Here is a 12,651-nt window from a genome sequence, read left to right as displayed (position 1 = left end):
TATTTTAGGGGAGTTGCAATTTGCATTTTGACATTAAAATATCTAGGCTCGGAAAGCTGGTTTAGGTTAAGAGCACCTATTGTTTGTGCAGAGGACCCAGGTTTGAGTCCCAGCACTCGTGTGGCAACATACAGCCACCCATAATTCCAGTTCTTGGGAATCCAGAGCCCTCTCCTGACCTTCTGGGTACCAGGCATGCATATGGTAAATAGATACCCATATAATGAGACACTCATACATATTAAACAAAATAAATACTTCTTTTAAAAAAATGAGTGGTTTCTTCCTACACGTTTAAGAGATATTTGTGAGAGAAAACTGGAGGTAAATGGTTTAAGCAGAGACAGAAGAAAAAGAGAACGAGGAGACAAATGGCTGAGGTGGGGGGTGACCAAATTTAAGGATGTATGAAAAAGTCTTATGCAAACACAGTATTTCATAAGCTAATCAAAAATATAGTTAAAAAAAAGTTTAATTAGGAGTGTCATGCCTGGCGGACAATGCTTTCCCCATGACATGGGTTATTAGATGAAAATCTGTGTTGGTCATGGGATCTTCTATTTATTAGTGAGGAGGCCCCAGAGGCACCCAGAGCAACACAGCCATTGTTATTCCTCTTAGTTCCCCCCCCCCCATAACTAGATGGCAAGACCTTATCAATGGAGATTTCGTACGCTTTGATTACAGGACAAGAGAAATCAGTTTTGAGCTGACCTGGCAGCTTCCTATCTGTTGGCTAGTGTTCCCAGCACTGGGACGGTACTGGACTCTGGAGGGAGAAGACGTGAGTTAGCTGTCTTCGCCAGCACTAGACCTGCGAGCTTCAGTATCCACCTGCCAGGTCAGATGTGCCCACCGGAGTGCCATGGGGATGACCAACTCCTTTCTCATTGAATTTGAGACCTGCTCCGAAAAAGGGGATTCTTGCCTAATATTGTAAACTTGGCCAGAAGCCCATGACTGGCAGGTTGTTAACCTGCTACTGCTTGTTTTGCTAACTGCACATGTCAAACTGTCTTCTAAGTTTTCGTTTCATGTCCATAGTTTAGTACTGCTTTCAGTCCTGGTCAGATAAGTTTCTTTTTTTTTAAATAAAAAATTATTTTATATGTATAGATATTTTTTCTGTGTATATGTCTATGTATCATGTCCATATAGTGCCTGCTCATAGAGTCCAGAAATGTCATTGGATCCCCTGGACCCAGAGTTACAGACAGTTGTGAGCTACCCTGTGGAGGCTGGGAATAGAATGTTGGTCCTCTGGAAGTAGAGTCTGTGCCTTTATCCGCTGAGCCATCTCTCTAGCCCCAGAGAACTTTCTTTCTGCAGTGGACGATGAAGAAACTCCCAATTGTTCAAAGTCTTGAGAATAAGTGATATTTGAGTGTCCCTAAAGGGGACATAAATGTCGATCTCATCAAGGCTCAGAGAACATGGAAGAAGAGGGAAGGGGAAGAATGCAAGAGGCAGAGGATAGGAAGTGTTAGGTCTCACACCAGATGAATGGAAAAAAGAAAAACAGAAAGAAAAGGAAGGCATGACCGGTGTGTGGAGGAAAAGGTTTATTGTAGACATGAGGGAGAGCACAGCCAGAGGAGTCTGGAAGAGTTCAGACTGGGGAGGGAGGCAAAGGGGAAGGGGCAATGGACGAGCCTAGGACCAGGAGACAAAGAGACCAAAAGGTAAAAGGGCATAAAATGACTGCTGTAGCCAAAATGGCTGGATTATATAGGGAAGAGCAGCTGGGCTAAAGGCACCCAGCCCCTGTGCTAGAGAGTTCAGGGTAGAAGGTGGGGTATGCCATCAAAGAGGACCCTGTAACAAGTAGGGACTGAGGGATGCTGGGAGAACCTGGCTCTGGAGTCCTCTTTGATACCTTAAATGGTTCTGTGAACGCTGCCTTCTGGATCTGACCAGTCCTTTGACTCAGGAGCTCTCTGCAGCTAGGGTTTACCTGCATAAGATCAGGACTGGTCGACATGGGACTCAGTGGGCTGGGAAAGAAAAACAGGAGAAGACATGAAGGGGAGGGTGGGAGGTGCTGGCTGTGTCCAGGGGAGAAGGTAGAATGGAGGCTTAGGTAGAAGGAATTCCCACGGTAGCTTTGCTCTGCTATCTTTTCTGACCCCAAATCGAGAGCATCCGAAGGAACGTTTATAAAAAAAATTCAAAGTAGGGTAGAAAACCTGTGATGCACTAACGCTGGAGAATATATCTCCATAGCAACTGTTAGCCCTGGGACCAAGCACACTCCCACACCCCAGAGAGCATTCAAAAGTCTGGGCATCTGTCTAACAAGAAAATCACTTTTTCTATTTACCAGAGCATCAGTAAAGGTAAGAAATGGAAAGAGGAGGCAGGGAAGAGCAGGTGGAGAGGGATGTGGAGAGAAGGGGTGAGGGGAGGTAGTCAGATCGATTCTACTAGGAGAGAAGAAGATTACAAAAGGTTGTGAGGCAGAGAAACCAGAGCAGTGTACCCTGCAGGAAGTTAAAGCTTCCCTTCTTCCCATGGCTTCCAGATTCCTAGTCCCTTTTCTGGCCAGATCCGAGCTCCCAAGCTTTGCCTCCTTTTCCACTCAACACTTTTCCTCCAAAACATTTACTCGCTTTTAAATTTTTTAATATGCTTGTCTGTGCCAAATTACCGGCACTTCAGTAATAATTGCTGGTTTCTTTTTTTCCCCCCAATGAAATCATTTAGAACTACCATCCAGAATGTACTGGTCAGAACGCCCATGCCAAATGATGTACTTTTTGTTTTAGCCGAAAGCACAGAAACAAGCCACAGGGAAGTTCATCTTGGATAAAGAGGCCATTCTGGAAGGTGTTTTGAAATGCTGACGTTAACCTGCATAGAGCTTGCTTCTTGTTCTTAGATCTCCGATGTAGAGTCTCAGAGTGAGGCCCTGGGGTGGCCCATGGATCTTACACTCATTTCAGATCTGATGCTATAGAAAAAGGCCCGGGGGTGGGTGGGTAGATGAGCCTTCCTCCACAATTTACTCTAGATTTCTCTCTTAATGCTTCTACTTGAAGTGCCCAGTGATGGCTTTCTAAAAAATAAATTGGTTTCTTAGGTCGTTCATTTTTTGTTCTAAGAAGAGAGTAAAGAAAAAAATTTGTGAGGATGAGAAGTTTATTGTTCTACTAAAGAAAAGACAAGGAGGGATTCAGCAGTGAAATCGGCTCCTTTACTTAAAGCAAGGCCTCATGGGGACTGGATGAGCTTACCCCCGCTAGCTGAGCATCTTCTGTCTGCTGGTGAGCAAGCCCTCCATCCCAGGCCACACCTCAGACTGATCTGCTTGGAATAATAATACTTAGGGTGGACTCTGGCATCTCTAAGTTTTCCGGTTTCTCTGCTGACTGCAGTGTTCTAGGATCGCCTTACTCAAAGTGTGGCCTTCAGACCTGCAGCACTGGCTTCGGTGGGCACTTGTTAGCCATGCAGAATCTCATCCTCAGACTATCTGAATCAGAATCTGCACTGTACGACATTCCCCCAGATACTTATAGGCACCATAGGGTTGTGGTGTTCTTAGCGTGTGGCACCTGGATACTTATGTGCATGGTGAAGGAGAAAAAGAAGTTTAAAAAAGGAAGGCCATGGCTGCTGCTAGGGCATGGTGGAGGAGGTTTATTGTGGATAAAAGAGAAAGCATACATAGCCAGAGGCAGACACAGTCGGGAGAGTCCAGAGTGGCATGACCAAGACTGAGCTGGGTCATGTGAGGAGCTGGCCCACAGAAAGAGGGGAAAGGAGCAGCTGACCAAGAAGGGTGGCCTGGGCCAAGAAACTGGCCAGGAGAGTAGAGGGGAGACCAAAATAGCCAGGTAACTAAAATGGCTGGATTATACAAAGAAGAGCAGCTGGGGGCAGGGCTGGAGGGTTCAGGGTAGGGGGTTGGGTATGCCAGTCGGGAAGGTAGGGACTGAAGGATGCAGGGAGAACCTGGCAGCCAGGCTTGGCTTTGATATGCTAGTGTGCTCCACAGCCGGATCTGAGACCTGACACAGGACAGAGTGGCAGTTTCTTAGGGGGATGGCACCTGGATGCTTGAGTGAGGAGAACACGCATCGATGAGATCGTTGCCTTCTGGTCTTGCTGCATCTCCTTCAAAATGCTCGAAGCTGCAGTTTCTGCACTAGTGCTGTAACATCAGTAGGTGGCTGCACAGCCAGGGCACCTGTGCTGGGAGCTGGCTCTCTGACCGACATGGGAATGAGCTCACTCTCTCGAGACTGAGCAGGCTGTGATTTGGATGCAACCCATCTACCTTAAAAGCAGGATTAAAGAGATAAAGTGTTGGTGCTCAGGTGGATTTCTCTTTGAATTTTTTTTTAAAGCTCTTAAAATGCAGAGTGGAGAGCCAAGAGAATGCTCCAGAATTCCCTAGTTAGTCCTCTCCACCTCACAGAGGTTGTATTTTTTTAAAGTTTTTGCTTAGGCACAGATTTTTAAATGTTTACTTGAGTTAAAAAAAAAAAAAGTGAAGCCAGAAATGGAAAGTTTGACCTTCCTCAGACTCTGTATTTGAAGAGTGCAGAATCTGTAGTTTTAAAAGCATTTAGGCTCATGCACAATATTGGAAAGCTTCTGCCCAACAGCAGATGTTTTAAGGAGACTTTGCGCCAAATATGTAGGATTCCAAAGTGTGGCTCACTGGACGTGGAGGGACAATTGAAAAGTCTCTAATTATAAAGTGCAATGAGACCACAGCTACTGTAGGAGAGAGGAAAGGAAAACGGGAAGGGGGGTGGGGATGGGATCTTGATGCACCTGTTAGAGAACATTGGATTCAGATCAACAAGAGTAAAACACCTAAAAACTGGAACAAACACTGGTTTTCCTTTCCTTTAACTAATTCCCTTAGAATGGTGTCTCCTAAATCTCAGGAAGTGAGTATGCAATAGGATAGCTAAGAAAATGCAAAGAGGCCCAGGGCTGTCCCATGGCACATGCCTGCAGTCCTGGCAGCTAGCTGGTGGAAGATCTGAAGTCCAAGGTCTTCCGTGGCTACACGGCCAGATGAAGGCCATCCTGGGTTACCTGAAACTGTTTTAGAAGGAAGGAAGGAAGAAAGGAAGGAAGGAAGGAAGAAAGGAAGGAAGGTGGGAGGAAGGGAAGAAAGGTGATTTTATAAAAAAGGACTAATGCTGGAACCTTCATTGGATGTACAGGTCTGTGGCAGCAGCTCTGGCTTTCCTCTCTTCTGAGCTTTGTGTGGAAAGCTGCCCACAGACCCCACATTAAGAACTCTGGCTTTGCCAGTGTATACCTGCAGGCTAATAAATGTTCCACTGCATCAATTTCTCCCATTTGACAGCTTGAGAGACAGGAACGACTTTCAGCATCTAGGTGTGCAGTTTGGTCGCGATTTCACGGGGATGAGCCCAGGCCATACTAAAAGCCTACCCACTAGGTTGTGCCAGGCAAAATCCTCGTTGAACAAAAGTCACGTCTTTGTTTTCTGAGACTCTGCTACAGGGAGCTGCTTCTGCGGGTCAGTTCATACCCAGTTCTGTCAAAAGTTGGGAAAGGCTAATACTGCCTACGCCCTTCGTTGACCTGCAGACTCAAAAGATGTCAAAAGAGAAGACTCGCCCTACCCAGTCCTAGAAGATGAAGCGACTGATCTCAAGAGTTAAGCAGCTTGCCAGGATGACCTCCCTAGCCACATCTACACCGAGGGTTCTCTCCAGGACCTTGTCCCTGGCCATGGAATCCTAGTTCCCATCACCTCCTGCTGCCCAGACCGACGGGGGCGCCACCGAGACGAGCGAGCCCCTGCCTACCGGCACCATGGAGTAGGTCATCATCATCATCATATCCTGGCTCTCGGCGCGGATGTGTGGCGCAGGCTCTCCGCTGTGGCTGCGCTTGTTGCGCGCTGCGCTCGCCGAGTCCTGGGGTGACTCTGGGACCCGGCCCGGTGCTCGACTCAATTCCGCCAGAAAGGCGCGTAAGGCGCTGTCTTCGCGCTGCTCCCGGCCGCGTTGAGCCTCCAGCGCCCGCAGCGCCGCGCTCAGCTCGCGCCACTGGCACAGCACAAACACGGTGCCCGCGGCATTCAGCGCCGACAGCAGCGCTACGGCCACTAGGGCTCCCCGCAACCCCCAGCCTGTAGTCCCTTGGCCCCGCTCTGCGGCTCGGGTCATGCCTGCACGCTTGGCTGGCCAATGCAGGGCAGCACTGGGCCTCCTCTGTCAGTGGCAGGTTTTATAGCCTAGCGCAAGCCGTGGGCTGTTGGCAGAGCCCTGAGTCAAGCTGCCTTTAGACCCGTCTGACAAAGCGGGTTGGGGACAGTAGTAGTGGCGCCCCAGCAGCCCAGAGGGACAGGCAGGCAGCAAGGGGGTGAGCAGCCGCCTGTGGAGACAAGTGCGGAGGAGGGGCGACCAAGCAAATAACAAACAGGCCTCCCCTCTTTCTCTTGCTGTCCTGCCCGTGGGCATTGCCAGGACCCAGACAGGCATAGTCAGGGTCAGACTGAGGAGGAGGGCAGGAATTCTTAAAGCCTGAGAAGTTTCTAGATTCCACCCCCCTCTCCTTCCAGTCAGTCCTCTTCGGAGAAAATCATAAGCATGCCCAAACGCATGTGTCACTGTTCTTGGGAGGTCTGCTGCTGGGGCCCTTGTCTAGGCTGCCCATTACCAATTCTCAAGGCCACTATGTGGCCACAGAAGACCCTAAGAGATTTCTCCCAAAAAAGTGAGAGACAGGGTAAATGGTTGGTGCTAAAAGGGTAAAAGGCCACCTGCCAGAAGCAGAAAAGCCCAGGTCCGCTTAGGAAGCAAGGATCATACCAAAAGGCTTTCAGGACTAAGAACTCTCCCAGGAGACCCAAACCTGGAAGGCAGCAGAGTGATGAGGAAAAAAGGAAAAAACCCAACATATTTTGGAGACCTGGTTCTAAAGTCAGCAGCCAATGCCAGACATCTGGGAGTGATGTGGTTTCTTCACCCCCACTACCTCCCCCCCCACACACTACTGGAGATCAAAGCCAGGGTTTTGCAATTGGGAGGCAAGAGCTCTACTTCTGAGGCACCGGGGATTCCACTGCATAGGTCAGGCTGGTTGTGAACTCCCGAGGGAAGAATAGTAGGAGCGCAGATAGAGTAGGTGAGGCAGGGGGACAAGGGAACAATGGTGCCTACAGTCCTTGCAATCCAGTTCTTGCTGGTAGTCTCCTTGCCACAGGAGATATGTAGGTGGGGTCAGACTTATTTTTAGGGTGAGCTAGTGCAAAGCTTCTGGAAAAGCACAAGGCAGCTGAAGTTCCATCTTCACCATGGCCCTGAGTCCAGCTTTAGATACCTGGGCTTCAACAAAACTCTGACCAACTTGAGTATTGAGCAGCTACACAAGATGGAATTGAGAAAGCAGGAAGGGCCCGGAAGTGATACCTGGGAGGGGATGGGAATGCTTCAATAACTTCCCGACTTGAACATACTGTAACCTGTTGGAGGAATTGTTGTGTGTTGGGGGAGGCTGCTCATTTGTTTCCCAGCTGCTCAGCCCCAAAATAATTACACAAAACTATATTAATTAAAACTCTGCTTGGCCAATAGCTTAAGTGTATTGCTGGCTACCTCTTATGTTTTAAATTAACCCATTTCTATTATTTTATGTTTTTAGCACGAGGCTCGTGGTTTACCAGCAAGGCTCTGGTACGTCTGTCTCTGGCGGAGGCTACATGGCTTTTCCCTGACTCTCCCTTCTTTCTCCCAGAATTCAGTTTAGTTTTCCCGCCTAGTTCTACTCTGCCCTATCACAGGCCAAAGCAGTTTCTTTATTCATTAACCAATAAAAGCAACACATAGACAGAAAGATTTCCCACATCAGTTGTGTATCCTTTCTTTTCTAATCCATGCTAGGGTTGGGTTACAGAAAGTGTCTTGGGGCTCAGCATTCAGACTCTAATTAATTCAGCAACCATGTATTGAGCCCTTTCTGTGTGGGGCGGTCTCTGGGATGGGCATTGAAGATACAGGAGTGAGCAGGGCAAGCAGTGTGAGCCCTGGGCACACGATGGAGTCTTTGAGCATTCCTTTAACCCAACATTCATTACAGCTATTGTACACCACCTGTCACCAGTGCCATCAGCAGCACAAAGTAGGGCTCCCGAGGTCAGGTGACATATTTGTTTGACCTTGTCATTCCCATCAAGTAAGACAGAACGGATGAGCGACTGACTGAGTGAGTGAGTGAAAGGTTTGTGAACGACATTTCTAAGGAGAACGGGCATATGTGAGGCTGGTGGTACTTACTAGCTGCTCGTCTGCCATGGAGCTGGCCTCTTAGCTTCTGTGCCAGGCTGGTGTCCAATGTTTGGAAGTGTGGTAGTCTCCTGAAATGTATTTTTTTTCCTTTTAAGTCAGGACTATAGATCAAGACAGAATGGAGATTAGGAACCATTAGAATCCTTAAGCCAAGAAACTGACTCTCTCAGCACATGGAGCTCTAAGGGCTGTAGCATGGCGACCTAAGAGGACTAGTGGGCGGGGCACCTGGGCTATTGCACTAGACAGAGAGAGAGAGAGAGAGAGAGAGAGAGAGAGAGAGAAAGAGAGAGAGAGAGAGGCAGGAGAAGGATAAAGGAAGGCTTCCCGTGAGACACTTTCTGGGGGTAGTTTGAATGTAATCGGCCCTCACAATCTTATAAGAGTGGTACTATTGGGAGGTGTGGCTTTGTTGTAGTGGGTGTGGCCTTGTTAGCAGAAGTGTGTGACTGATGGGGTGGACTTTGACGTCTCCCATGCTTGGAATACCACCAGCCAGTGTCTCAGACCATTTCCTGTTGCCTGCAAAATGTAGACCTTTTAGCTACTTCTTTAGCACCATATCTGCCTGCATGCCATCATGTTCCCTGCCATGGTGATCGCGGTGGTTAGTGAGCCACCCAATAAAACGTTTTCCTTTATGAGAGTCTCCAGGGTCATGGTGTCTCTTCACACAATAGAAACCTAACTAAGACACTTTCTCAGCTCCCATTTTAAGTCTTTCCATGCAGGCACTTGGCAAAAGGAAAAGTGGACATGTTAATGTCCCCTGTCAGGTGACGAGGCCCAATCATATGGCATCTCATGGTATTGGTCACCAACTGCCTTTCCCTGTTCTCATTCCTGTTTGCCCTCTGTCTCTTGTCTGTGACCCCCCTACCACCAGAAAGCTATACAAACACCGACCTATTCCAGCCTCATGTTCTGTGCTAGCCCCAAGTGTCTCCTCTCCCTGGCCTCAGCAAGCCTCGCTGGTTCAGTGATCATGAACATGGGCTTTGGAAACTGACTGAACCTGGAAATAACTCTGGAACTACCTTTGGATGGAGACTGTAGGAATCTTAACCAAACCTGTTTAAAGAGCCTGTAACTGTTGAGATTTAATGAGAAAATGCTTGGAAAACCCTTGACCTATGGCAAATTCTGCTCAGTGCTGCTGCTGTGGGCTCTGTGACCTGGGGACAACAGTGTCATAGTCTTCTAGCTGCATTACAGTGTGCCAAGGTAGGGAGCACCATCGTGCCTCGCACCTTAGATTTGGGCTAAGTAGGAATGTGCTGATGCTTTCTGAGAATTGCACTTTTAAATTTCTTATCATTATTATAGTATTTATCGTGTGTGTGCGCGCGCGTGTGTGCGTGTGCACGCGTATGTTTGTGTTAAAGCATACATATAGAAGTCAGAGAACAGCTAGCCAGACTTGGTTTTTTCCTTCTAGTACGTGGTCCCAGGAATGGAACGCTGGTCATCAGGCCTGGTGGTCAGTACCTTTGCCCTGAGCTGCCCCACTGTCCTAAAACTGAACCGCCTTGTACTTCAAAACTTGGAAGCTTTGTCTGAGTTCTTCTGACTTTGAGGTCAGTTCTGTGGGGCCCTTCATCTGTTGATCCCTAAGCCTCCTGAGGTTACTTGAGAGCAGATGTATTTACACAATATCATCTGCCTGCTGCTTTTCTTGATGGCCTAGTACATTCTACTTATTAACTTTTAAATAAGTTAGCTATCAGTCTGGCTTTCTTTGTTGACATAGGGCAGGCAAGACACAGTGGAGGTACAGAGAGATACATGAATTCCCTCTACTCGAGACCAAAGAAGCCAAGAAGACGATGTGCTGCCTTCATAATGAGGAACAATTTCTTCCATTAAAAAGCAGATTCTTTTTCCTCCCAGCAGTTAAATAGTAGTCCCTAAAATGAGTTCTACCTAGCTAACATTAGGGCTCTGGAGAATAAATTCAAACTGAGGTCTCCAGCTCATCCCATAGCTGGTTTCTCTGAGTATGAAGTCAGCAATTTTGGGTATAAAGCCTGACACTTGGGTGTTTCGATCTTTGGTAAGGACCAGTGCTATGCCGGGACGTCGGTGCTTTGCTGTCTCTCCATCTCCATACATACACCTGCATCAGTGACTGGGGAGTCTCTTTGGAAGCTGTCATTATGCGTAACCTTTGCTCAATCTCAGTTTAACACTCGAATTTTAGAGACAGTATCTCATGAAGTCCAGGCTGGACTCAAACTCACTGTGTTGCTGAGGATGATCTTGAACTCCTGATTCTCTTGCCTTTTCCAGATGCTAGATTATAGACATGCGTCTCTACCCTTGATTTTTTTTTTGATATTCCAAATGGAGATGTATGTTTCATTATGCAACCAAGGTTGTTCTTAAACTCTTGTTTTCCTGCCTCAGCATCTTGACTGTTGGGATTCCAGGCTTGTGCCAGGAATTGGCTCCAAGGACGTATAAACAAGAGAACGCTATGATGGAAGGGATGGAGTTCTGTAGAATCATATGGCTGTAGACCCTGTTCCAGACCTAAGCAGTTGCCAGTCAAACAAGGGCAGGACTGGAGTTTCGGGCAGTCATGTTCAGGGCTCCATAGTAGTAGAAGTTATTGTTTATTTGAGGAAAGATATGAAGGACAGAAGCAGCCTGGATAGTATTCAGAGCAGGGAGCACAGAGGGAAGCGGCAGGAGCTGAATGGAGACCAGACTATATGGGTGGAGCCTTTTGGACTGGGGCCCTTATTGTAAAAGCAATGGGAGGCCTCCAGGAGTTTCAAGGGTAAGGAGCAGAGCGGGAGGGGTTGGTAGATGGCAGGTCTGCATGCTGAAAGATAACCTTTCACTACCAGCGCTGTCGTCAGTCACTAGAGAAACTATGGGCGATCCCTCCCTTCCCCAGGGTTAACATTGGCTTCTCTATCCATCCTTCCAAACGAGCCAGGAGTGCTGAATTCTGGAATGTAACAACGCCATCTGCATGTATAAAGATAACTGAAAAGCAGACCTGTGACTGATATTTAGGTATTTGTTAGCTGGTGTAAGCCTAGCTTACTATTGATGGTTTGAGACAGGATCGCATGTATCCCAGATCTCACAACATAGCTGGGCATGGTCTTGAGGTCTTGATCCTCCTGCCTTCATATTCCCAGTGTTGGGATCACAGGCAGGTACCACCACTTCTGGCCTTTTCTGCTTATTTTTTCTGCTATATACCTCTGGCTGGTCTGGTATTTGTTACATAACCCAGGTTTAGCCTCAAACGCATTGCAATTCTCCTGCCCCAGTCTCCCAAGTGCTGGGATTCTGGGCATGAAGTATCACTCCCTGTTTTCTAGTGGAGTTTTTCCACAATATGTAGCATGCCTTTCCACTTTCTTAGAAATCAGCTTTGGAACGTCTAGGGGACAGCATTAAATCAGGGTATGTCTAGAGTTAGGAATAAGAATTGGTGATTTTACTTCCTTTTGAAGATTTAGGTCCAAGTTGGGCAGGGACCCACAGATTTCTACCTACCATACGGTTCAGTAGCTTAGATCTTTGAGTCACCTGTGCATTGTTAGGTGCAAAGTTGCCCATGGTTATAGCAGTGGCCATTTCAACCTCCCTATCATCACCTATTTTGCTCTTTCCTTTTTTGCAATAGACATAGCCTCTCCCCCAAATCCCGACATAGCTCATTGCAGCCAACTGTCATAGGCTGAGTTCTCCAAAAGCAACGCAGAGATGGAATTCGAGGTGCAAGGTGCTTCTCTGAGATCAGCACCTGTGAAGCAAAGAGCGGGGGAACTAGTAAGCTCTTAAGTCTGACTCGATTAAACCCTGCAAAACCTGGCCAACCCACCAGGGTACTGGGAACTGTGGACTGCCCATCAAAATATCTTGTCCTATAGCTCACACCTATAATGCCAACACTGAGGAGGCTGAGGCAGGATGACTGTCATCAAGTTTGTCAGGGCTATGTAATGAGCTTCAGGCCAGCCTGGACTATTGTGTAAGACCCTGCACATCAGGCTCGAATGACTGGCTGGGTTCTCAACCCTGTCCCACTTGATCACAGGGCAGATGCAGGCTGTCCTCAGATGGGTGAGACCTTAGGTTAGGAAGCTTCCTGCTGCCTAGGCAGGTCTTAACCTCAACACCAAAATCAGGAAGTGTGACTTTTCCTGAAGGGGAATCTGGGGCATCCCTGTATCTATTGTATCAACCACCCAATCTGTGTTGGACACAGGGCTGCCAGTTCTATTGGGGACTTTGAACTCTGCCCAGGTCAGGGTTAGTGAGCAGCCTTTCCCTTTCTCATGTGCACATGAAGCTTTTGGGCGAGTAACAAAAGTTGTGCTATTGTTCTTGAGTTCTCAGTAGTCCC

The 12,651-nt window shown here is 47.7% G+C and overlaps 1 protein-coding gene across 1 annotated transcript in view; it reads right to left on the bottom strand.

Moving 5' to 3' along the window:
• The window catches only part of Gldn (gliomedin), a 46,376-nt gene extending 40,215 nt beyond the window's left edge, over positions 1-6,161 (bottom strand). The window contains exon 1 of the mRNA XM_041638728.1: positions 5,799-6,161. Within this exon, the coding sequence (XP_041494662.1) occupies positions 5,799-6,161 (363 nt within the window). The remainder of the gene's footprint in view (positions 1-5,798) is intronic.
• Positions 6,162-12,651: the final 6,490 nt, after the last annotated feature.

Source organism: Microtus oregoni, unplaced genomic scaffold, assembly GCF_018167655.1.
Source record: "Microtus oregoni isolate MIOR12 unplaced genomic scaffold, Mior012 000055F_ref0000237, whole genome shotgun sequence".
Lineage (NCBI taxonomy): Eukaryota > Metazoa > Chordata > Mammalia > Rodentia > Cricetidae > Microtus > Microtus oregoni.
The sequence above is the reverse complement of the archived record's forward strand: the minus strand, read 5'-3'. Positions and strand labels throughout refer to the sequence as shown.